At 40.9% G+C, this 22,232-nt stretch overlaps 1 protein-coding gene across 11 annotated transcripts in view; it reads right to left on the reverse strand.

Moving 5' to 3' along the window:
* The window catches only part of LOC108107716 (protein nutcracker), a 96,095-nt gene that overhangs the window by 8,769 nt on the left and 65,094 nt on the right, over window positions 1–22,232 (reverse strand). The window contains exons 1-2 of one of the 11 annotated variants that reach the window (XM_017215332.2): window positions 21,619–21,947; window positions 17,369–19,092 (exon numbers count right to left, since the gene is read on the reverse strand). The exons of 7 other annotated variants lie outside the window; for them this stretch is intronic. In XM_017215332.2, coding sequence (XP_017070821.1) covers window positions 17,369–18,272 — 904 coding nt within the window. In that variant the 5' untranslated portion in view covers window positions 18,273–19,092; window positions 21,619–21,947. Of the gene's footprint in view, window positions 1–13,589; window positions 13,961–17,368; window positions 19,093–21,130; window positions 21,948–22,232 lie in introns of those variants that run through there. 3 more of the 11 variants (XM_017215331.2, XM_017215333.2, XM_017215334.1) reach the window with 3 other exon arrangements.

The raw sequence follows: 22,232 nt of genomic DNA on the forward strand, positions 1-22,232 counted from the left end.
TAGTAAAACTGATTTGATGCCTGTCAAAGGGAAATTAGTAGGAGGAAAGACCTTGACTTTGACATAGGTGGAAATGGTGTTTGTGGAAAACTAAACACAGCGGTGATGTATACAAAATAGAAACTAATGTAAGCAAAATGAAAAACCAATTAAAATTCACTATCAATTATGCAAATTGAGATAAAATGTTCTGGCTATCTCGCTCTCGCTCTCTCGGTCATTAATCAATTACCACTGACAGCCTGAACTTTAAACACAGAAAGTGCGGGTCTTGAATTAGCTGGATATCTTTGGGATTTTGTATCTGATGAAAGCCCACCCACGCACCTTGCTTTGGGTCAGCAGTACACGGAGAGAAAACTTAATGGTTGTTAAGGCAAAATAAAGTGGAAAAATTACTTCTTTTCTGTGTCTTTTTTCTTATTTTGGAGGCATTTCTCAACTTTACCTTCAACCTTTTTATGATAAATCTAGCTCAGAAAGTTATTTTTCCAGTGCAGAGACCTTCGAATCCCCAGCTGTCCTTTGCAATCATTCGGGAAAAGTCATCAAGTAAAGTTTTCCTGCCCGCCTTTCTCTCACTTCCTCTCCTCTCCCCTCTCTCTCTGTCTCTTTTAGTTGCCATTTCCCCACGAATGTTTTCCCTTATCAGACATCGCTCGTTCTCACTGTCTGAGGAACAATGTGCACACTAATGACATTAATTAAGCAGAAAGTTTGGCCTCTAATTAGCAAACTCACACACAAACACAAACAGTACACGGCCAAATACAAACATGGCCAAAATCATTATCGCCCTAAGCCCCACCTCCCACTTCCGAACACTTAAAACAAAACTCTAATCAATTATCCCCCAAAGTCTGGCCTGCAATTACAAATGCGGCAAGTTCGTGGGCCAGACTGTCTCCCCTTATTTTTGGCTAATTAATGCATAAAGTGTTGGCTTAATTTCAGACAAGTTAACATTTATTCACTTGCCGAATTAATTATTTAAAAATCATGTCAAATGTGATTCTTGAAAACATTTCAAAAAGACCTCCACAAAGCACCCAACCAAGTTGATTAAAGTTTGTGCCTGCCACAATATGATTGCCTCGCACGCAACTTTTGTGTGGGCGACACAACCACACACACACACACACAGTGACGTCACAGGGGATTTGGATTCATGTTAAACGTAATGCGGAGATTTATTTATAATTCAGCCCGCCCGCACTCCATGAAATATCGAACGGGGCGATCGAGGGGAAGGCACAGAGAGTGAACAATTCGTGATGCAGCCAGCAACTAATTGCGCGGCCACCCACACAATCGCAGAAGAGCAGGTACACAGAGAGAAAATGTAAGTGAAGTGATTTATGGGTTAAATGAAACTAAGATAAGTAGAAGGTATTAACTTTCTAAAGCCCAGAGATTAGTTTAATTAATGCAATAAATAAATATAAAATTCGAAATAAACTTCATTTTATCATCGGAATCCTTTAGTTTCTGTGCCTAACTTCTCGCACAAAAAAGCTTGTGTTATTTTTATCCCTCTCAACAAATCAACGAGGAAAGGGCAAAGTTGCGGTCTGGGAGAACGACGAGGGCCCACTGTAACTGCAGGCAATGTGTGGATATTTGATAAATAAGCAATGAGCATTGTGTAAGGGGGAACATGTGAGGAAGTAGTAGCCCTGGGAATGCTGCAAAAAAGCCGCAGGCAACACATTTTCATAGCTCATTTTCAGTTTTTGCATGACAGGCGAGAGGAAGAGAGGACATTTGGGGAATAACCAAGAACAAGCTGTATGAGAAGCAGAGAAGATATGTGTGTGTGTTTGTAGGGGGGCTCCCTTTAGAGATTGACAGGCACAGGGAAGGCTTGACGTCACAACGAAATTACATTACTCATACGCCATGTGCCCATGAACAGCAACAGCAGCAGCAGCAGCAGTGGCAGCTTTTGGGGGTTAAGAATGGGCGAATATCAGGCAACAACACGTGCATTTGACTTAGCCCTGGGTGGAAATTTATAAGCCACCCTCTCTCTTCTATCCTCCCCCAAAAAAAAACTGCATCTTGGCCTCCAAAACTGAACTAAAATTACAAAACTACATCACGTATACGCCGTGATGCACGGCAAAGAACTTGGCAATTACCAGAGTCTCGCACCCCCGCCCCATTTGTAGCGGCTGTGCAGGCATTAAATCAACACCCAGTCACAATTCATTAAATTTAATTAATGCACCCACCTCGTTCTCGTTAGTTCAATGAAAAAAACTGCTGAGAGATTAAGAGATCTCAGAAGGAGAGAGATTTCCACAGAAATCTCAAGTCAGCTAAGAGCTTATCTAATACACTTTCTTCTTTCTCTGGAATAATTCATCAAAAAAGGTCACCAAATTGAATTTCAGCCACCCTTGACAACCTACTGTCAAGAATTCTTTGGCTTAGAGCTAAATCCTGATGATGATGGTCACATTTTTGAGTTAATAAAAGCTGACAAGTTGGCACTTTCTTTAATGGCTGCTCAAAGTCGGAATCAATTCGTCCAAAGAATTCTTTAATTTGGCATGGCTTTACCTTTACCTTACTTTCCATGGAAATTCCCCTATCAATTTTCCATCTCTGACATGTAAAACACTTTTGGCAAGTACTCTTGTGTGTCTGTTAACTCGTCGCAATTCACAATTTTCTATTTGTCATTCGTCTTTTCACAGTTTTTGTGTGTTTGCCGAAGCGAAAAACATTTTCCACTCGAACAAGTGCACTTGACAATGGCGAAAAATTTTATTGAATGTAAAGCAGCAGACTGCGAAAAGGGTTTTCCTACGAAAAAAATTGCCAAGTTGAGCAAATAAACTATATGAAATTGAGGTTGGCTCACACTCCGTTTGCCCTGCCACCTCTTCAAAGCTGTTGCTTCGCAAGCTATGTGCTATATATATATATTAGCAGAGACTTCCATTAGCTGTCTGGTATAGAATCGTGGCACTTAAGCCCCATTTCACCCGAAAGTATCCTGAACTTTGGCCTTTTCCCTCCTGTTTACTTTCAATATTCTACTCACGCGGCGACTGAAGGTATGAAACCCCGACGACTCGGCCGGGGAGACGACACATTGGCCCACAATTCGTTGGCCGAGATTGAAATGCGTTTGGCATTTAACAGGTTAATGCAAAAATAAACACATCAAACAGCAGGCCGCCTTCCCTGTGCTCCGCAGGCTCCCAGCTCGAATACCTGAACGAACAATTAAAAGTTTTACGATGCGAAGTAAACAAAAACCAAACAATGCAGCGGCGCCGAATTAAAAGGCGATTAAAAATAAATTAAGTTTACCCCGGCAATTGTTATAAGCCAAATGGCAAACGCAGCGGGACGAGATGTAACATTTAACTTTAAAAATGTTTGAGTTTTTCACTTGGCACTCAGCACTCGGACGCCCACCACCAACCAGCATCAGCCACCCACCCATTGAGTGGATTCCTCTCTCATTGAAATGTACACAAAGGTGAAGGTCGAATGCCTCAAAAACATAACCATCAGTCCATCCCAAATTCTTGGCCCAAGGAAAGCTTTTCTTTTATTTTTTATTTTTGTTTTTTTTTTCCTTCCCATTAACGAAATTTCTTAGCCAAAGATTTGTCATCGCAATGAAATGATGTTTGCGGGCGGCGAAGGAAATCAGATTCGGAGGTGACGATTGATGGTCAATTCGAGTGGGCGAAATCCGACAAAATGCTATCGGCTTTAGCGGATGCTTAGAAACAGCAAATTCTATTTATTTTCATTAAATAAATGCGTTTAAATATAGAACTCAAGTTGAGTGTGTTTAAGTCTGAGAGGAATTGCCTTAAATGGTGTTAGAAATATAGAAAATAAATATATTTCATCAATTTCCATGGCTAGTTCTCATGAAACTGCACGACCAGCATCTAAAATTTTCAATTAAAAGTTAAGTTCTCGGCAAATGCAAAACCAAAGTCAGTTGGTTTCGTTCCAATTAAATGGAATGCCCGCTTGACGATGAGGACTTCTGGCCACCCAGCCCGATCTCTCTAATTGGAATTCTGTGTTCTCTCGCCCACAATTTCGCTTGTTTCTCCAGCGCTTTATGCCATTTGGCGTTGCCTACTTTTCTGGGCGCATCTATAAAATTTACACCGCAGTGGCGCGTGTGTGTATGGGCTGGAAAAATGGGAGTGGCATTGCTGTGAATGGAGTGGAAAAAAGGTGGGTGGAGGTCATGTCCATGTGTCGAGTGTGCGGCTCGTAAAGTTTCCGGTTTTCCCCACCACCCCACCACTCCTCGCCGCCCACGCACTTGGTGTAGTCTTTGATTATGTTGGAAAACCGCAGTTCAAGTTGCTGCCGCCGCTGTCGACCTTTCCTCTCCCCATTTGCAGTTTCGAACTTGGTTCACCAACTTTGGCATAACTTTTTTTGGCCAACTCTGACTCGCACACGCTGTTGATTTTTATTTTTATGGCATTATTTTGTTCTCTCTCGGCCAATTCCTTATGCGGGCTGTGCTGTCGAAACGGTTTTTCATCAACTTTCGGGAGGCTTTTCGTTCGCTGTTTCGGTCGGGGTCGTTTCCGAGTTCAAGAAAAATTAAATGTTATTTATGCTTTTCTCGTTCTGTTCGCCAGCCATCCTCATTTTTTACGATATGCAACAATTTCTCCTTCGGCCTGCCCATAAATCAGGCAAAGAAAGAGAGATTTACGCACCTTCCAGTCCAGTTCAGTCCGAGTCCATGTCCATGGCCGACCTTTTAAATGAATTTATTTAATACTCTCTCCTAGGCTTTCTATGCTCATTTGTTTTCATTTTAATGCCGAGTATTTATTTTTATTTATTTATTTTCTCCCTGCATAACTGAGTGCTGATTTCATCTATCGAATTAAGAAAGTAGCAGCTAAATTCTGTGGCCGCCTCATAAATCTGTTGTCTTAATATATAAAAATATATATATATATTTCGTAAGGCATATACCAGATAGAAAATAGAAAAAATATATACGATTTTCAGAGAGACAATGCGACATTAATGTCTTTCGGCCATAGAACAAGTTCTCTGAGGGAAATCAAAGAAAATAGGATATGGGATGGGATGTGGCAAAGTGAACTGCAGCGAGCGTCAACTGTCATTAAGTCTTAATGTATAACGATCATCATCATTTGCGTCTTCGCTGAGGAGCGTTTGACACTTGGTTGTCAAGAGTGGGCCAAACTCAATTAAGTGATTTCCTTTGATAAATTTTTTGGCTTTTTCAACATCCAAAAATAGGGAAATAGAAGGCTGTACCTCTTATTGATGTTTCTTACTACCATTTCTTAAATCACAAACATCGAAAACGACGTATTACCACCATTTGCTTAACCAACTTCCCAATGACTTTCCATTTTTCTCACCACACAAATAGTAAATCAACTTGTCGCCTGTCAAAGTGACACCATTTAAATTTAACTCATTAATCAAAAACAGCTGCTAACCAAAAGGAGAACCCTAAGAGTTTTACCCAGATTTATCTAGCAAATAACCGGGATTACACACTCAACTCGACACAATCACCTGTCATAGGTCGAGCACCTTCTTACTTACTCCCCTTCTTCTGAACTTCCATCAAAGAAAACTTCTAGGGCCAGACCAAATCGTCTTAACAAGTCCGCAACGAAACGAAACAGAAAAGTTGAGAAAAATATGGCAGAGGTGAAAAGGGAAACTCATCAAATTGGATTTGTTGTCTGGGGCAACCAATTCACGGTTGTGTCTGCCACTCGTTTTAGCCGATTTCTGGGATTCTTAGACTCGAGATGGTTTAAATTTAATGAAAGCCGCCCCCTAAACGGCCAGGCCAAGACGACGGGGTAAGAACAAGGCAAGCCAAAAATCGGGGTTAGGCTACACTAGGCACATTAACGAGCTGGCAAAGACAGCCCAAGGCAGGCTGGAATGCCTAACCTAGTACTTTTTCACCATTTTTGCCAAAAGGTTTTTGGCAGGTTTGAGGTTGAGGATAGGAGGGAAGGTTAGAGGCTGTACGGACACGTGGTGCGAGTTGAGTAACAGTAAACGTCACTTTAACACTGCCAAACGAGTTTCCCTGGCCCGAGGCCATATTTGCGGACCAAAACCCGAGGAGAGCCCACACTCATAGGCAAACAGGCAGAGCCCCGAAAGCTTTTCACACCCAATTGCTGTAACAACAAAATAACACACACCGAGAGCCTCAGCTGGTGCAGGAAAAACGCTTAGCTCTGAACACAATGTGTCTGTGGTGCCTGCCTTTCGGCTCATTTTCCCTTTTTCGGAAAACTCGCCAATATGAGTTTTCCCAGTGTGTTTGTGTTACGTACGTGCTTTGAGCTATTTTTTGTTATGTTTAACGCATACTCCGAATTATGATTACATTCTGCGCTCGAAGAGACAAACTCGTGTGTTAGGCAGTGGCTTCTACAGTGGGGACTAGGCAAAGGGAACTAAACTATTAAACTTTTCTTCTTTCTAGGAATTTCATAGGAATCCAAATGGTTTATTGGTGGTTTTAAGTTAACTTCCTTTTGAGACCAAGAACTTTTAACGGGTTTTAACTGTACTAATTTCATTCCAGACCCTATCTTCCATTGAACAGACAAATTGCTTGGCTAAAAATGTGTTTTAGACAAGCATCCAGCTTTTGTTTCAACGTATCTCAGCAATTTATGTCGGTTATTTCATTAAATTTCACAGTTTTCCGTTTTCCCGCTAACAAGTTTTTCGAGGAATTCCTTTCAGACCAAGATTTCCTGTCCTGTGTTCTACACCCAATCTACCCAGCTCCCAAGCTCCCATCTAATGTTTATAACATGGTTGAAGGGCGTTGCCTTCAATCAATAGCTGAAGGTCACACACGAGCTGCTGCTCTCGCCCTTTTATTTATTCTGGGGAAGACGAGAGAAAAAGACTGGAAGAAAAACTGAAATGATAAGCGTCCTTTTGGGCACATTAATCATACGCCATGTGTTGCGCCTGTCGCAGAGCAATTAGTTTCAGCATTTACGGCTTGAATTATGCATAGGATGGCAGCCCAGTCCTGCCCTGCAGCCTGCCATCTTGGGCAGTAAATTGCTTTAATTGACAGCGGAAGTGGCCCGAATAAAACATTTTAGAGGCAAGGCGTTAGAGGCTTGCAATAAATTAGCCATCACTTTTGGCCAAAAACAACGGATGCCTGCAAGGTCACCACCATTATGATGATGATTTCTTGTTTGTTTTGTTTTGCCGTTTTCCGTTTTCATTTCTTTTTTTCGTCGTTGGCTAAAAAGAAATCTGTTGACAAGAACTTGAGTGGAATTTTCGGCCAAAACGACATTGGCGGCGCTTTCTCCGAAGAAAGTGAAAGTAATAAACATAAATTTAAGCCCCGGGCAGACCAAGGATTCTGCAATTCTCTAGGGCAAGCTGCTGACTGCCCTGCCATGATTGATGGCAGAAAGTGGCAGCAACCAAAAAAAAAAAAGGCTTTGTCTTATGTAACTCAAGGAGTATTTTGGCATACGCATTGTCATCAGCTGATGCCATCGAGAAATTAATGAAGCCCCACGAAATATGATTGATTATTATGGGTTTAGAGGGACAATTGTTGATCGCACACTCTGAGGCTTATTATGAATATTATTTCTTCTCTACTTTGCGGGAGGGTGGGAAAAACTTGGAAGCTAAATTGAATTTCTTAAATTTTATATCTACTTTTACTTTGCTTTAATCTTTAAGCTTAAAATAGCAAACTAAACTAATAAAGATTTGACCTAAAAACAGAAAATTCCCTCCCTGATTTATGGGTTTTTTTTTATATAATTTTAGAACCACTTTTTTATGGCTTTGCTTTCTCAGTTTTGAAGTGCAAAAATATTTACAAAAACAATAAAAGGTTGGAATCTACCCCAGAGAAGGCATAGCAAAGGAAAACCTTTTCACTAATAAACATATTATATTCCCAAAAATATATATTTCCCGCCTCTGCCACGTTAGGCGTAGGAAAATGGCAGCAAAAATATTTATTTTCGCTGCTCGGAATTTAAGCCAGCGAAATAAAACATATGAATTATGTCCCCACATTAAAGAGACAACATCGAGAAGATATATAAAAAGAAAAATCAGCTGCAAAGTCAGAGAGAGAGAACGCTTTTCAATGGCGTCAAAGAATTTTCGGTCGAGAATGAATCACAGCAGCGAAGAACAAATTCCCCCTGAATGAGTCAATGTGTCACTTGCAGTGCCCCGCAATAATGATATTCATTAAGTTCGCAACAAAATTAACATTTTATAAATAAATAAGAGAGTGCTGGTCCGAAAATAGATCAGATATATATATATATATGTATACAGTTCATTAACATGTAAAGACTGCAACAAATTGCCAACACATTTCGCCTTGCCGAAGGTGAAGTTCATTAAAATTCCGCGTCACTCAAAAAGTATAAAAGAAAAAATGCCCGAAAAATACAGCGCCAGCGATTGGGTGAAGGTCAGCAGCGAGAAATAGTTTTTCTTTTGGACATTTTTGTGGCGAGGCAGCCTCCTCTGGTCATTATTAGCTTGTTCTTTATCTTCATCAGAGATGCCATCATCATCATCATCATCATCAGCATCATCATTAGCTTTAGCTTTAGCTTTAACTTTAGCATGTGCGAACAACGGCTGGAAATTTGTTTGTCCCGCTCGGTTGGTTGGTTGTTTGCTTTGTTTGTTTTTCTTGGCCCACTGATGGAGGGGCGTCATCTCGCTTGATGACGTCTCTCCCTCTTTGTCTCTCTATCTCTTTCTTTCTCCCCCGCAGATTTCCCTGATTTTGACCTAATCTGTATTTTGTTAGCCTGACGCTGCAGATGTGCGGAAATGCGTCCCACAGACATCATTTGGGATTTGAGATTTATCTGCGTCGAGCCAAAGTAAATTTTTGATTGCTAAATAAATGGTGGAAAATTAATTTGATTGGAATTTCGATGGGCAAATAAATCGCGTAAAAGTGCCTATAAGGGAAATGAAAGAAAATTGTAAATTTATTTGGAAATCAAATTGTTTAGCTAAAATAGGGGAAATTATTACTAAATCTCTTTTAGAAATAATCTCCAACGGAACTAAATACGATTGCCTAATCCCAGCTAAGTCCCACGCACACGTTTCCCATTTCCCTTTCGGGAAGAAACAAAGCAATTTCCCTGGCCAAATACAAACACAAATCACATTGATCACGCAATCAGAACATAATCTGCCAGGCTAATGTGTGCCCTTAACGCCAATCTCCACTCGGAGTAAATTACAATGAAGTGATGGAAAAGCTTTAGGCAACGTGTAATCAAGCCACAATCAATCAAATCAAATGGGAAAATAAATAATACCTGAGTAAGAATCCCTCTCGTCTGCTAACTAATTGAATTTCGAGAATTTTCCCCTGGAACGAGTTTGATAAGAGCTTAATTACTTTGATAACCCGAGGACACCGACATGCTGGCTCTGTGGATTTATGTAATTAGTTTGTTCTCAGATACTTTCCACTGATGCCAGCACATGACTACATAAATTACCATAAATCAAAAGGAAATATGGCAGGGAGGGGGTAAGCAGGATGATGAGTGGCTAGTTAACCACCGATGAGGAGCAACTTTCTGGCCAAAAGTCGGCGCTTGACAGTCATTAGTCATATAAAGGCGAGCGCAAGTAGGACAGATATGTGGCCTGGCCTGATGTGGGTCTCGACTGCGGATGATAATGATGACAGCCAACAGCGGTAGTGGCTGTGGCAGCAGCAGGACAAAAAATGTAAAAAGCCAGATAGGCAGGGACCTCGCTTACCCATGACCCCCCATCAAGATCAAGGACAGCGCCGAAATCAAAGCCACAAAAGCCAAAAAAGCGAGGCAACTGCAGTTTACTGTGGCCAACTTTAACCTTGACAACGGACGAGCTTCGTCCTTGACAAAGGGACATAAAGGGAAAAACAATTTTATCCCTTAAATGAAAGATTTTTAATGACAATTCAACATGAATAATCGATCAGAAATAGACACAACTTCAACCTTATTATTGGTTTCATAAATATATTCCTATTGCTAAAACAGTTTTCCCGCAGTGCATCAACGCACAAAGAAAGTGAATATTATGCAAGAAGAAAAACAAGAAAATGAAGCCGCAGAGCCACCGACTAAAAACCCTGTGAAAATACCGAAAAAGAAGATAAACGAAATCTGTAAAAGGTTTCTCCTGCGCTATGCCTTTTATTTTATTTTATTTTTTAAGGCCTTATCCCCGCCGGGCTTCCTTTCCTTTGTATCTGTAGGTTTTCCGCCAGGTTTGGCCCTGCACAAAGGGGACACCACCTCTGTGCTACTAAAGGGTTAATTAAAGTTGAGCTACGCCCACGTCCAAGGTGAGCAATAAATTTTATGGTCTCTCCTGTCCGCTTTTCATCTTCCTCTGCCCTTGCCCCACTGCCTCCTTTTGGCTTTTCCCCTTTGTCAAAGTCCGAAGCTGAACTAGTAGTTTCTCTTGAAGTTTCGCTGCTGCGGAAAATAAGTATATTTTCCCCAACATATTCCTCCCTTTGTTATTTGCCAATATTTATTTCACTTGTTGTTCTTCCCTAAGCGGCTTACACACAAAACCCCTTTTGACAACTTTCAAGTGACTCTAAACAAGCAGAGGGAAAAGGACAATACTGAAGTGACCCAACTTGAGATTGTTAAGAATCCAACTAGGAGTGAAGAACCTAGAGTAAGTCCAAAGGAAGTCCGAATTGAGTGGCAGGAAATTAACATTTTAGCCAGAGATGAGGCAGTTTTCTATGTAAAAGTTACATTTTCTTAAATATTTTGTATTATATAGAAAGTTCTTGATTATAGTAAAGTATATATTCTGGAAAGTATATATATATCACGATATAAAAACTGATCTAGACCAGATCATCCGTCGATTCGCATCTCTAATGCCAAGCCAAACAAAGTCCAGAAAAGGCGTTTGCATAAAAATAAATTACTGAGAGAGGGGACGAGGACGAGAAAGGAGAATTTCTGTGTAGTGCCAAGTCATCAGGAGCCGAGGAGGAGGAGGAAATTCTTCTGCAAGGAAGTCCTTAATTTGTTTGCTTCCACCCACTTCAATGGGGGTCGCTTTCCGCTTTCCACTTTCCACTTTCTACTCTCCACTTTTCCTTTTTCCCCTTCACAGCACATTTTCATTTGAATTTTTAATTCCGCCACCGCCACGCCCACATTCTGTGACACTTCAGGCATTAGTTTGACACGGGGGATCCTGCACATTATTCGCAGCCAGGATATGATTCTCGGGCATCTATTTAAGTGAGTGCAAACTTTAGCCAACATTACATAACACACACAGGGCAAACATTTTGCAAATTTTCAACGCAAATTGTTCAAGGCATGCCATGGCTGGGAAGGGGAAAAGGGAAAAGGCCCAGCCACGCTTCATGAATTTTCCCTCCCACATTTTGTTTTTCGGCGAGAGATGGTGAAAATTTTATGCAAAAGCGAAAAACACAGACAGCCAACAACCAACAAACTGCAGTGGAGCGGCGCGGAAAACCTTCGTTCAACGTTAGTAAATAAAATTTTCACTGGCATGTGCAACAAAAGGAACAACACACACCCAGCTAATAGAAGAATTTTATTTTTCATTTCCCATTTTATTTATTTGGTTGGTTTTTCCACTCATTTTTTCGGTTGGCAAGTGCAAACACATTTCGGCTCGTCTGCTGGTAATGGTCGGGAGTTGATTTTAATTTAAAGATTAGCATTGAATTATTTAACAAGCCTGGCAGCAGCAGCAGCAACAGCAGCAGCAGCAGCAGCAGCAGCCAGAGCAAAAAATTTGAATTATGTGGCATAGAAAATGATATGGAGGTGGGGCAGGGGAAGTCGAGGAGGCAGGCCAGGCGCCAGCATTGATAAATGAGAGGAAAATTAGTGGTACATGGCAGGGTCGTCGTCAGTGCGGTTCGTTTGCTTGATTGTTTGCCTACTTGTTGCAGCCTTGGTGGGATCTTTTGTTTTCGCTTTCTCTTAAAATATAAGAAAAATGTAAAGTTAAATTCAGGGAAATGTGGGCGAAGACAAAGATAAATTGGTAATTGGGTAATGGCGAGGAAGTTGTTTGATTTGCGGAACAATGGTACTGCCCTTAGAAGGAGAGATGAGAAGAAGAACTTCTTAGGTACGGAAAAGAGTTCTTTGAGAGCCCACATAATCCTTTAGAATCCTTATAAGACCATCAATATTTATGGCTTTAAGCATAACTTAATTACTCCCCCACTAAGTGCCTTCAGAAAACAGAAACCTCTCAAGCCCTCCACTTCCATCCTTAGAAGTCCTTCAATATTTTTCTTTCATTTACCAAAAATGGCAAATAAAAATCTCCTTGGATTGGCCAACAGCAATTAGGCGCAAAAAACCGCAAAACGTTAAACGAAACGAAATGAAACGTCACAGCCGAGGGAATAGTAAACACCACCACACAGGCACATGCCAAGCACACACACACTCACACAAACACCCACCACATACACACACACACACTCTAACCAACACACATGGAAAGGCAAACAACAATACAAACAGCGCATACGGCAAATCCACGAAACCAGAACGCGACAATTGCGCTTTGTGTTTGCGGAAAAAGAGAGGGCGGAATATGAAGGGGGGAGGGCTGGTGGCATACAAGGGGGCGGCAGGAGGCTTGGTTCTGAAAAAGAGGGCGTGGACTGCTGATGATGGCAGGCGGTTGTCCTTCAACAAAGTTGACCTTGCACTTGCCACTTGCTGCTGCTGCTGCTGGCTCAGTTTTCCTGCGCCGGATGTTGATTCTGGCATCTCTTTTTCCCCCCATCTCTCTCTCTCTCCTCGTTTATCTCTGCCCCTTTTGAGTTTCCTCTTTTTTTTCTGTAGTGTGCAAGGACGCGGCAGGACCTGATAAACACACACACACACACACACATGCACGCCTCGCTGCGTCCACGTGCCGCATTGGAAAGTGCGTGAGAGCTGTCCGCTTTCACTGGCCCTCTAAAATGATTTTTAATTACATATTTTGCGGAATGCAGAAAACAAACCAATTTTGCATGCAGTTTTTTGTTTGTTTGCTTGGCGCCTGGCCAATCCCACAAATTGTTATGTAAAACATTTCTATAAACGCAAAAAAATATTCAAAAAATGTGAGCTAAACTTCAATTTAAACTATGCCAAAATATCGAAATATTTAAATGATAATTATGCATATTTTTACGATAAGCCTAAGGACATTTAACTTGAAATTCATTTCATTTTAATCTGAAGAATAATATCATTTAACATACAGCAGCATTCATTATGTATAACAAACAGAAAACCGAAAACGAAACTTCCCCCCATAAATTACAAATTAAATGCTGGCCCAAATAAGTATGCTACAATTTGCATCTGCCTCTGCTGGCTCGTTCGTTTCGTGCCACGGCCAGAAAGTAATTTTCATTGAAATTGTTTCGCAAATAGTTGCAGTGTTTGCAGCAGATATTCCACATGAAATAGCTTCTCTTACTGCGAAATCCAGCAAATCATAAATAAGCTTACTTCGCTGCCAACCCCAACAATTTTATTAGATTACTTTCGCTTGACATTCCCTGCATTTTCCGTTTTCCTTTCTGTTTTTTATATCTCAGCGAGATAAAGAGAAAGAGAGAGATAAAGAGAAAGAGCTAGCGAATTGCTGGCAGTTTTTCATTTTCTCGTTAAGGGGAAAACTTCTTTCGATAGTTGTCCTCACTTTGTCGTGACAGATAATTGATTACGCTGCCGCATTTCGAATTGATAGTCGCAAGTTTCCGACACTTTTTGATTGATTAATATAAAGAGGGGTGGGTTGTATGAAAGGATAAGAGATTTTTCAAGTTTACCCACAGATTTCCGCGAGGTTCTTTCTTTCTTCTTTAGCCAAAACTCACCTGCAAATAAATGAGAGGGAAAATTCAACAGTTAGTCAAAAGTGTTTAATTTAATAAAGCCTTAAAATTACCACCGCCGCATAATTATGCAATTAAACGTTAATCGACACCATTTTAAGTAATTAATTTAATCGCTGCCAGCTTCACAATATCTGCGCATTTTCATTAAAAGCTCTACTCTACTCTACACTCTTCTTGGCCACAAAGCACTTTTGATGCCTCTGTTAATCGGTTTATATAGAAGCCAGACAGCCAGTCAGCCATCCAGCCAGTCAAATCGGTCCAAAAACTGTCAACACAGCAGCAGCTTACCACCCACAAATCGTCGCCTCATTTGGGGCCAAATCACAAAAAGTTTCAACAAGTCACGCATTCAATTAAAAGCTTCTGCTGCCTGCTGCCACCCACTCTTGTACAATTTCCCTCGTATTTTCCCACATTATACCACCCCCTTCACCCAGCCCTGATGATGACTCTGTGTTAATGTTTTCGGATTATAACGCGCGCAGCAAGGCCTGGGAAATGTGAGTGGAAAATATTAAAAAGCAGCTCGCATTTATGCATTTAATTATTAACTCTCGCTCCCTTTTTACGTAATGCTCGCGGGATAATGCGAAAGTTTTCCCCACTTGGGCCGAAAGTTGCATGCCACATTAGCAATTGCCTCGAGGACTTTGCTGCATCTTGCAATTTCTTCTCAGAGGGACCTTGAGCTGTTCTGGTTTCACTTTCCTAAGAGCGCTCACCAGAACATGTGGCTTGAATTCCGCTCTCTGGAAGTTCCCAAAAGTTGGCCAACTTTCAATTAATTGCCAATTAATTTGGACTAGAAAACTTGGCTGGTCACTCAATGAAGGCGAAGGCACAAGCAAAGGCAAAGTTTTCCCCCGTATTAATGGTGTGAAAATTCATTAAATAGAATGTTTTGAGGGGTCGATACTTGTGTAGTAAATGGAAGTGAAAATGGCTTTTTGTTAGAGTTTAAAAGGGGACAAAAATGTTTAAAAATTAATTATTAGAGAATGCCTTTCAGGAAAAGGTTGAAAATTTAAACTGCATTTTCTTTGAACTCATGAATTTCCCCCCTGAACTAACTACCTTCCCCTCCCCCTTCTTTCATTTAAATCATGCTCCATCTTTTATATGCTAGAAAATTGCAAAAGTTTCTGGCCATGCAACCAACTGGCTTTCCCAACCAACTTCTCTCACCCCTCTGTCATTGGAAAAGGCAACTAGACTTCTACTGGCCATGGCTCAAATAGTTTGTTAGCTGAATGCAAAATCGAAATATTTTAATAATGTAATGAATGCCTAAGATATGGACTAACTGAACTCAATGACTGACTGAATGGGAGCAAAATGGCAAAACTAGAAACCTTGACTGCTGGCTAGTCGGATTTATGGCTTGAAAATTGTTTATTTTGATTGAATATTTCATAACATGCAGGTTGAGTGGGGGGAGAGAGAGAGAGTGCTCCTTGCTCCTTGCCGCCTGTGGCATAGATTTTCCGTTTACCATTACCCCAGCCCTAACCCCACCATCCCTGCTCGGCGGAATTAGATTTTGTGGCAGCATCTTACACGAGCTCAAGAGTACGGAAATTTTTGGCAAACTCATGCCAAAGTCTGGTAATTGCCAGCACACACGTGTTGGCACAAGGCTCCGCAGCACAATTTCCAAATGGCCTTATGCAATTCATTGGGCAAACAGAAATGATCTAACTCATGGCTGGAATTTGACGGTGAAGATATGAGAACACAGCGGGAAAATGGGGAAGTTAATTAGGTGCAAAGTTGCTTCATGACCAAAACTGAACTTGAGTATAGTTTCCAAACCATAGAACCCATTGGCAAGGTCCCATTGATTTTCTAATTTACCAAAAACTTACTAAGAATATCTCTCAGTGGAGAGAAAATAATTTTCAGGAATATACACGAAGCATACAATTTTTATGATGAGCAAATTGTGCACACAAATCGATCAAACTGAAGACGACGACAATTCCTGGCAGAACTTAGATGGCATTTCTCAAAGCCCTCCGTTGGAAGGAGGAGAGGCAGGGCGGCGGGGGAGGCGCCTACACAATATATTTCTCGTTTTTCATCTTCCTTCAGGGCAACTTTGCCCGGCTCAATATGCAATTCTTGGCTGCCAGCAAATGCAATCAAATTGCGAGATGGAGAGCCAAGAGGAAGGACGAAAAGGACCAAAGAATCCCTCCTCGCAGGCGGCAATTGCATTGAAACTTATTTTTATTGACACTTTCTTGGGCGCCGCTCCTCGGCGCTCAGAAGTTCAACATTTGCATATCGGCCTCAATGGCCTTATTGAGAGGCATCACACACTCGGAGGATGTGGCAGCCACAGACCCACAAACATATATCAGTCTGGCAATAATGGGGTTCGTTACACGCAGAATCAGGCAAATATATGCGATGGAGACAAGTGGCTGTTAATATTTGCCACGTTGATTGGTAATAAAATTAAGGGCCAGAGAGAAAGAGAGAGATTTTTGCCTGAATGAAATTAATGAGGTTGGTTTTTTCGGTTCGCAGCTGTTGGAAGTTTAATTGTGATTAACACAAATGCCTGTGGTTCATGGAATTTAATTAACTTTGCAGATAGTTATTAACTTTATACAACCACAAATTCACACTTCAAGTTGTTAAACCAAATCCCTGACTCTCCTTTAAGACCCTCTTTAACATCATCTGACACTTAGCCAATTAATTTCAAAAACATTTTCCCACAAAACTAAAGTTTTAAAGCTGCTTTTTAAAAACTATCCCCTGGCACATATCCTGATCGACACTTTAAGCTCTTTGTCTCTCCGTCAAAATTGATACAAAAAGCGCCTCGGCGAGCTTCTGTTGGTCATAAAACTTTTCAATAAAGTTGCAGGCTTAAGGCTAATCGCTTCACCACCCCCAAAAAAACCACCAACCGCCCACTCTCGGACCACGAATGGTAGCAGCTGCAGTTTGCTGGCTCTACTCTTTATGGCTGACCACGCCCATCATTCTCCAAAACACACTCACACCGCCCACTTTCGCATATAGCACACTTTATTACCGCCGCCATAAAACGCGCTGCAATGTCCAAGGCAATGTTTCATCGCCGACGTTGAGTGGGTTTTGGGAATTCAAGGCGATCCTTACACGTTTGACCAACGATGGCAGAGAGAGAAAATTGGTAAATGGAGGGAAATGGGAAATGGGAAATCAAAGGTATTAACAAGTTTCCAGACAGAATTTTAAAAGAGCTAATTAGAAGGTTTAATATTCTTGTCAAGCAAAGTAAAGGCCAGAAAAAGGGAAGGTGACTTTTCTTTCTTGGAAATCTTTTCCCAAAATACATGACACCTAGTTTAGTTTTCCTACTTTTCTTCGAGTGTCTCAGTTGCTCACCTAAACTCCTCTTGACCGTGGCACGTGGCTTGCTGGAGCCGCTGTTCAACGTGACCGCAATGGTGGCCGTCGTTCTCGGTTTCTGCGGACCCAGTGGCTTGGCAACAACGGGAAATGGCTTCTGATGGCGTATCAGGTTCGGTTTCAGGCTCTGCACATGGTTGTGGGTCTGCGTCTGGTTATGGTTGTGGGTCTGGGTCTGGGTCTGGGTCTCCTGGCTGCTAGTGGCACTGGGTAAAGCCGATGTGGAGACCGAGGTACTGGACCGTTTGTAGCCCTCGGTGAGGAAAGCGGGCGGCGGTGTAATGGGCGGTGCTGGGATGCACATGTGCTCATCCACCGGCGAACTGGCCGCCGTACTCGGTGCTGTAATGCATTCCCGGATCCTTAGGCCTCCGGGCTTCAACTGATTACTGCTGACGTTGCCACTGCTGCTGCTGGTGGGCACATTTGTGGGTGGCGTGGTGGTCTCATTGCAGTAGAGCTCTAAGTGGTGTTTATCGCACCGCCGCCGACGGCGGATATTTGGGGCTATGGTCTTCATTTTGGCTCCGTTGGGGGATCCATTGGGATAGCCATTGACCTGCTGGTTGATGGACGGTACACCGTCCTTGGAATTCAACCGGATGTAGTGGACGCGGAATATCCGCAGGGGTTGTTGCTGTTGTTGTTGTTGTTGTTGTTGTTGTTGTTGCTGCTGCTGCAGCTGTTGCTGTTGCTTTTGCTGCTGATGTTGCTGCAAGTATTCCTTGTACGTTTGCCGTCGCTGCTGCGGCAGCTGTTGCTGCAGTAGTTGCTGATGTTGCTGCTGTTGATGTTGCAACTGCTGGTGTTGTAGCTGTTGCTGCTGCTGCTGCTGTTGTTGCTGTTGCTGTTGCTGTTGCGGTTGCTGATATTGCAGCATTTGTGTGACCAAAAAGGAGTTTTTTTTGTTTAAATTTTTCACTTTTCCTCTTAGTTTTTGTGTTTGAATATTGTTTATAGTTGATGTTTTTTAAGGTTTAGTTAATATTTAAAATATTTTATTTGTCTCCGAGAAGTTCGTATTTGCAGTACTCGACTGGGCAAAGTTTGATTTGATTTTGGTTTTTGTCTTCAACTTTGTATATTGAATATTAAATTTATAGAAAATAGTAACTTCTTTATATATATATATATATATTTTATAGGTTCATATATGTTGCATAAATTCATATAGTTAAATATTTATTCTGCTTTATATTTCTCTGTTTCAAAATGGAAGCTTTCAATTGCGGCGATTTGTAACTTTGTTTGCTTTAATTTGTATAGTGTTGCTGTCTTTGTTGTTGTTTTTGTTGATTTTGTTGGCTTTTTTAATTAACAAATATTTACTTAGTTGACTTGGTTGAGCAGTTAGTTCGCTTCTGTCACATACGATTCAAGTTGAAGCCTTTAGTTGGTATATATACTTAAGGTTTATGGTTTTAAGTTCACATTAAATGTTAGTTCTGAAAGCCTCTTTAACGCTTGTCTTTAAGTTCTGTATATAGATATTAATATATATTTCTGTATAGATGTTTATATAGTTTTTTTTTGGTTTTTAAACAACAACCGACCCGTGTAGTTGACTTTAATTTGATGCTTTTGTTAACCGTTTAATTTTATGGATCTTTAAAATCGTAGTTAGTTTTGAGTTTGATTTCAGGAAACACAATATTTTTTGGTTATAGTAACTGCCGTTTCTCTTTCTGTTTTTAGGTTTTCTGTAAAATATTTGCATTTGAAAAGTAATTGATGGGAAATCTTTGTGCGTTTGTCAAGCGAAAACTTCTTTATGAGCTTTTCCTTTCAACGATTTCCCCCTCGACTTCTGAGTGTTTCTGTCACGCCCATTGAAATTGCTAATCAAACAAATGACTAGGGGGCTTATCCATCCACCCCCCTCCTCTCTGGCCAATATGTTTTGTGGTATTATGTAAATGTATGTTACTCAAAAAAAGGAGGAAAAGCAAGACCAAAAATTAATGGCATGGCAGATGGAAATGTTGAGGCAGGCAGGCAAGGCTGGCAAAAAGTTGCCACTGCTGCCGAATATTGAGGCATTGACGTGGCATATTGATAGCAATCGAACGTGACTGAAATATCGGAAATGTTTCGCAATTAAGAGCCAGGACGACACCAAACGAAAAACAAAAAACAAAAAAAAAACAAAAACTGAAAGCGAGAGCAAATAATGTAATTTTGATGTTATTTGCGGTTTGATGGGAATTCAATTATGAGAAGCTCTCCATATGCTTTTTGCTCCCCTGGGGAAAGCAGCAGCCAACCAAATGGGGCATGCGGGCCGAAAAAGAAATGTCCTGTCATCGCAGCACTTATCCTGGCAGAAAAAAATCGTTGTTGTCTGGAAAACGACAGGGAATGAAAGTAAAAGTGAAAGTGAAATTCCAATTCCTATTCCTACTCAAGTTGCCAGCGTAATAAGCCAATCAATTCAGTGTCGGATGAACTGCTTCATTAATTTCACTTGCACCCAGAGAGATCCAGAGAAAATGGAAGAATTATGGTAGGACCACCACTCGCACATGGCACAAAAGTCACGTAAGCCCAAAGGATGGGCGAATGTAGGGGGTGTTGGGATTGTTGGACAAATAAGCCTGCTTAGCTTTTCTCCCATTTCTGCTGCTGCTGCCCCTCAAGGATACTTCAGAGCAAATGGCATCCATATCGATGGCCATTTGCTTCAGTTAACCCAGCTGGTCCGCCCTCGCCAACGCAGGGTATTATTATTTATGTATCTTCCAGATACACGGGACGGGTCAAATTTCGCTCTCAGGTGGTGCGTATTTTTGCGTTACGAAAAATGTACAAAAATTATACACTGATAAAGTAAGGGTGAACTTAAAGGAAAACTAAGGACTAACACCTTAAACTGGTTCTTGAAGATACTTTTCTATTTATTTTCCCTGTGCCTGGAGTAAAACCTCGATAAACATAGCGCCCACTAAAAAGTCTGCCAAGTCTAAGGCCAGTAAATTATAATTTGAGTGTCCGACCCTTGGATGAATGATAAAGTTCTGGAAAGTGTATAACCATTTTCCACTTTCCACACTCTTCGCCTTCGCCTGTCATCCTTATCTCGGCTCCCCATCTCAGCTTATCTTCCTCAGAACTCACTCTAATTGCGAAACTTTTTCCATCTATGGAAATCCTCATGTGATTTGAGAGAGTGGCTTCTGCTTTTGTTTCTGTTTATTTTGGCCTCAATCGAATTGAAATTTTCGGTAATTTACTTTCTTAGTTGCACATCAAACTTATAATAGCTATTCGAATGGGCGTGGCAGTGGGTGTAGTGGCAAGCTGATTCTCAAATATTTGCTCAGGATTGGCAACCACTTTGGCTCTAATATTGGTTTTGTTTATGGCAAATTGTTTGGGAATTGTTTGAGGTATTTCTGCTGATGTGATTAGAATGGACTGCTAAGGCCATAGAAATTGCAATTTGTGTTAATTTAGTCAATTAATTTGGTTAGCAATGGGAGAGTAAGCTGGCTTAATAGGCTTTCTATGAGAAGATTTATTCATATTTGCTGCTTAGAGAGAGTTATTTATTTATTATTTAAGCGATTAAAAGTCACTTAAGTTGGCTGAGAAAAATGAGCATTTAGTATTATTTATTGACTCGTTAAAACCCCAAATAATTAATGACAAAACCACTTTGTTTGCCTTTCAAATAAAATGCATTTCAATTTCCTGCCAAAACTAAAAGAATCAGCTTGCTGGGATATGAATTAAGCTTACTATATTTTTTGTTTTATTTTTTTCAAGCACACACAAATTTAGCAATATATTTAAATATGTTTTTCTGTTGATTATTTCGTTGCGAATAAATTCGTTAAATAAAATGCATTTCGCAGAGACAACAATAACAAGAGTTGGCCAGAGAGAACACCTTGACTTTGTATTCTGTGTTTTTCTTTGCCAAAGTCAATGCACTTTTCATTTAATTTCAAAAATTAATCGAACCACTTAGTTCTCTTTCCTCTCTCTCTCTCTAATATATGTTATGTCCACCAGAAATTTTCAATTTCATTCACGGCCAGAGTTATTTATTTATGGTTTTGTTGTTGATTTCGCTTGGCACATAAAAGCTGCTCGCATAAATTGGCCAAAAAGCATAAAAATTTGAAATTAACTTCGCGGCGCGAAAAACACTCGAAAACACTCGCCGATAAATACGTTTAACAGCTCATAAAAAATTGAAAGGCGGCAGAGAACATAAAGATTACCCAAAAACAACGGAAAGGTATCAAGGAAAATGAGGGAAAAACTCAAAAGACGCGTTAATTAGCCGCCTCGTATCACATCACAATTTGTTTGGCATTTGGATTTTGATAAACATTTGTTGTTGTCTTTTGTTTTGAAAGTTTTTTGTTTTTTTTTAGAGAATTTTCTTCTAATGCTTTTCTAATTTTGGAATATTTTTTTCAAAAATTCTTTTTCGTGTGCTCCGACGGGCTCGAGTATTGCCAACAAACTGATGGCCCACGGAAGCCGTTCAAATGTTTTTCATGACATCGCAGCGCCGCGCGAAAAGCCAAAAGCGACCAGCGACGAGCGACGAGCGTCGAGCAGCGACCAAAACCACACACACTTGTGTGTCCTAGCGCGTCCACAACCACCCAAGAATTTTGAGAATTGAGAATTGAGAACTGAGAATCAGAGCCACCAGAGCAGCAGCATCACCCACTGATAAGCGGCGCAGAGAGAGCTTTTCTGGTGGTTGAACTCTGAGGCTTCCATCTTCCATCTCCAGGCTTTCTCTTAGTTTCATAGCAGCTATGGAAATGGGCGAAGGGAAGAAGAGTCCTAGCCACGTTGCTCTGTCAATTAGCCACATTTT

Source organism: Drosophila eugracilis, unplaced genomic scaffold, assembly GCF_018153835.1.
Source record: "Drosophila eugracilis isolate 14026-0451.02 unplaced genomic scaffold, ASM1815383v1 contig_2088, whole genome shotgun sequence".
In the NCBI taxonomy this organism is placed as follows: Eukaryota; Metazoa; Arthropoda; class Insecta; order Diptera; family Drosophilidae; genus Drosophila; species Drosophila eugracilis.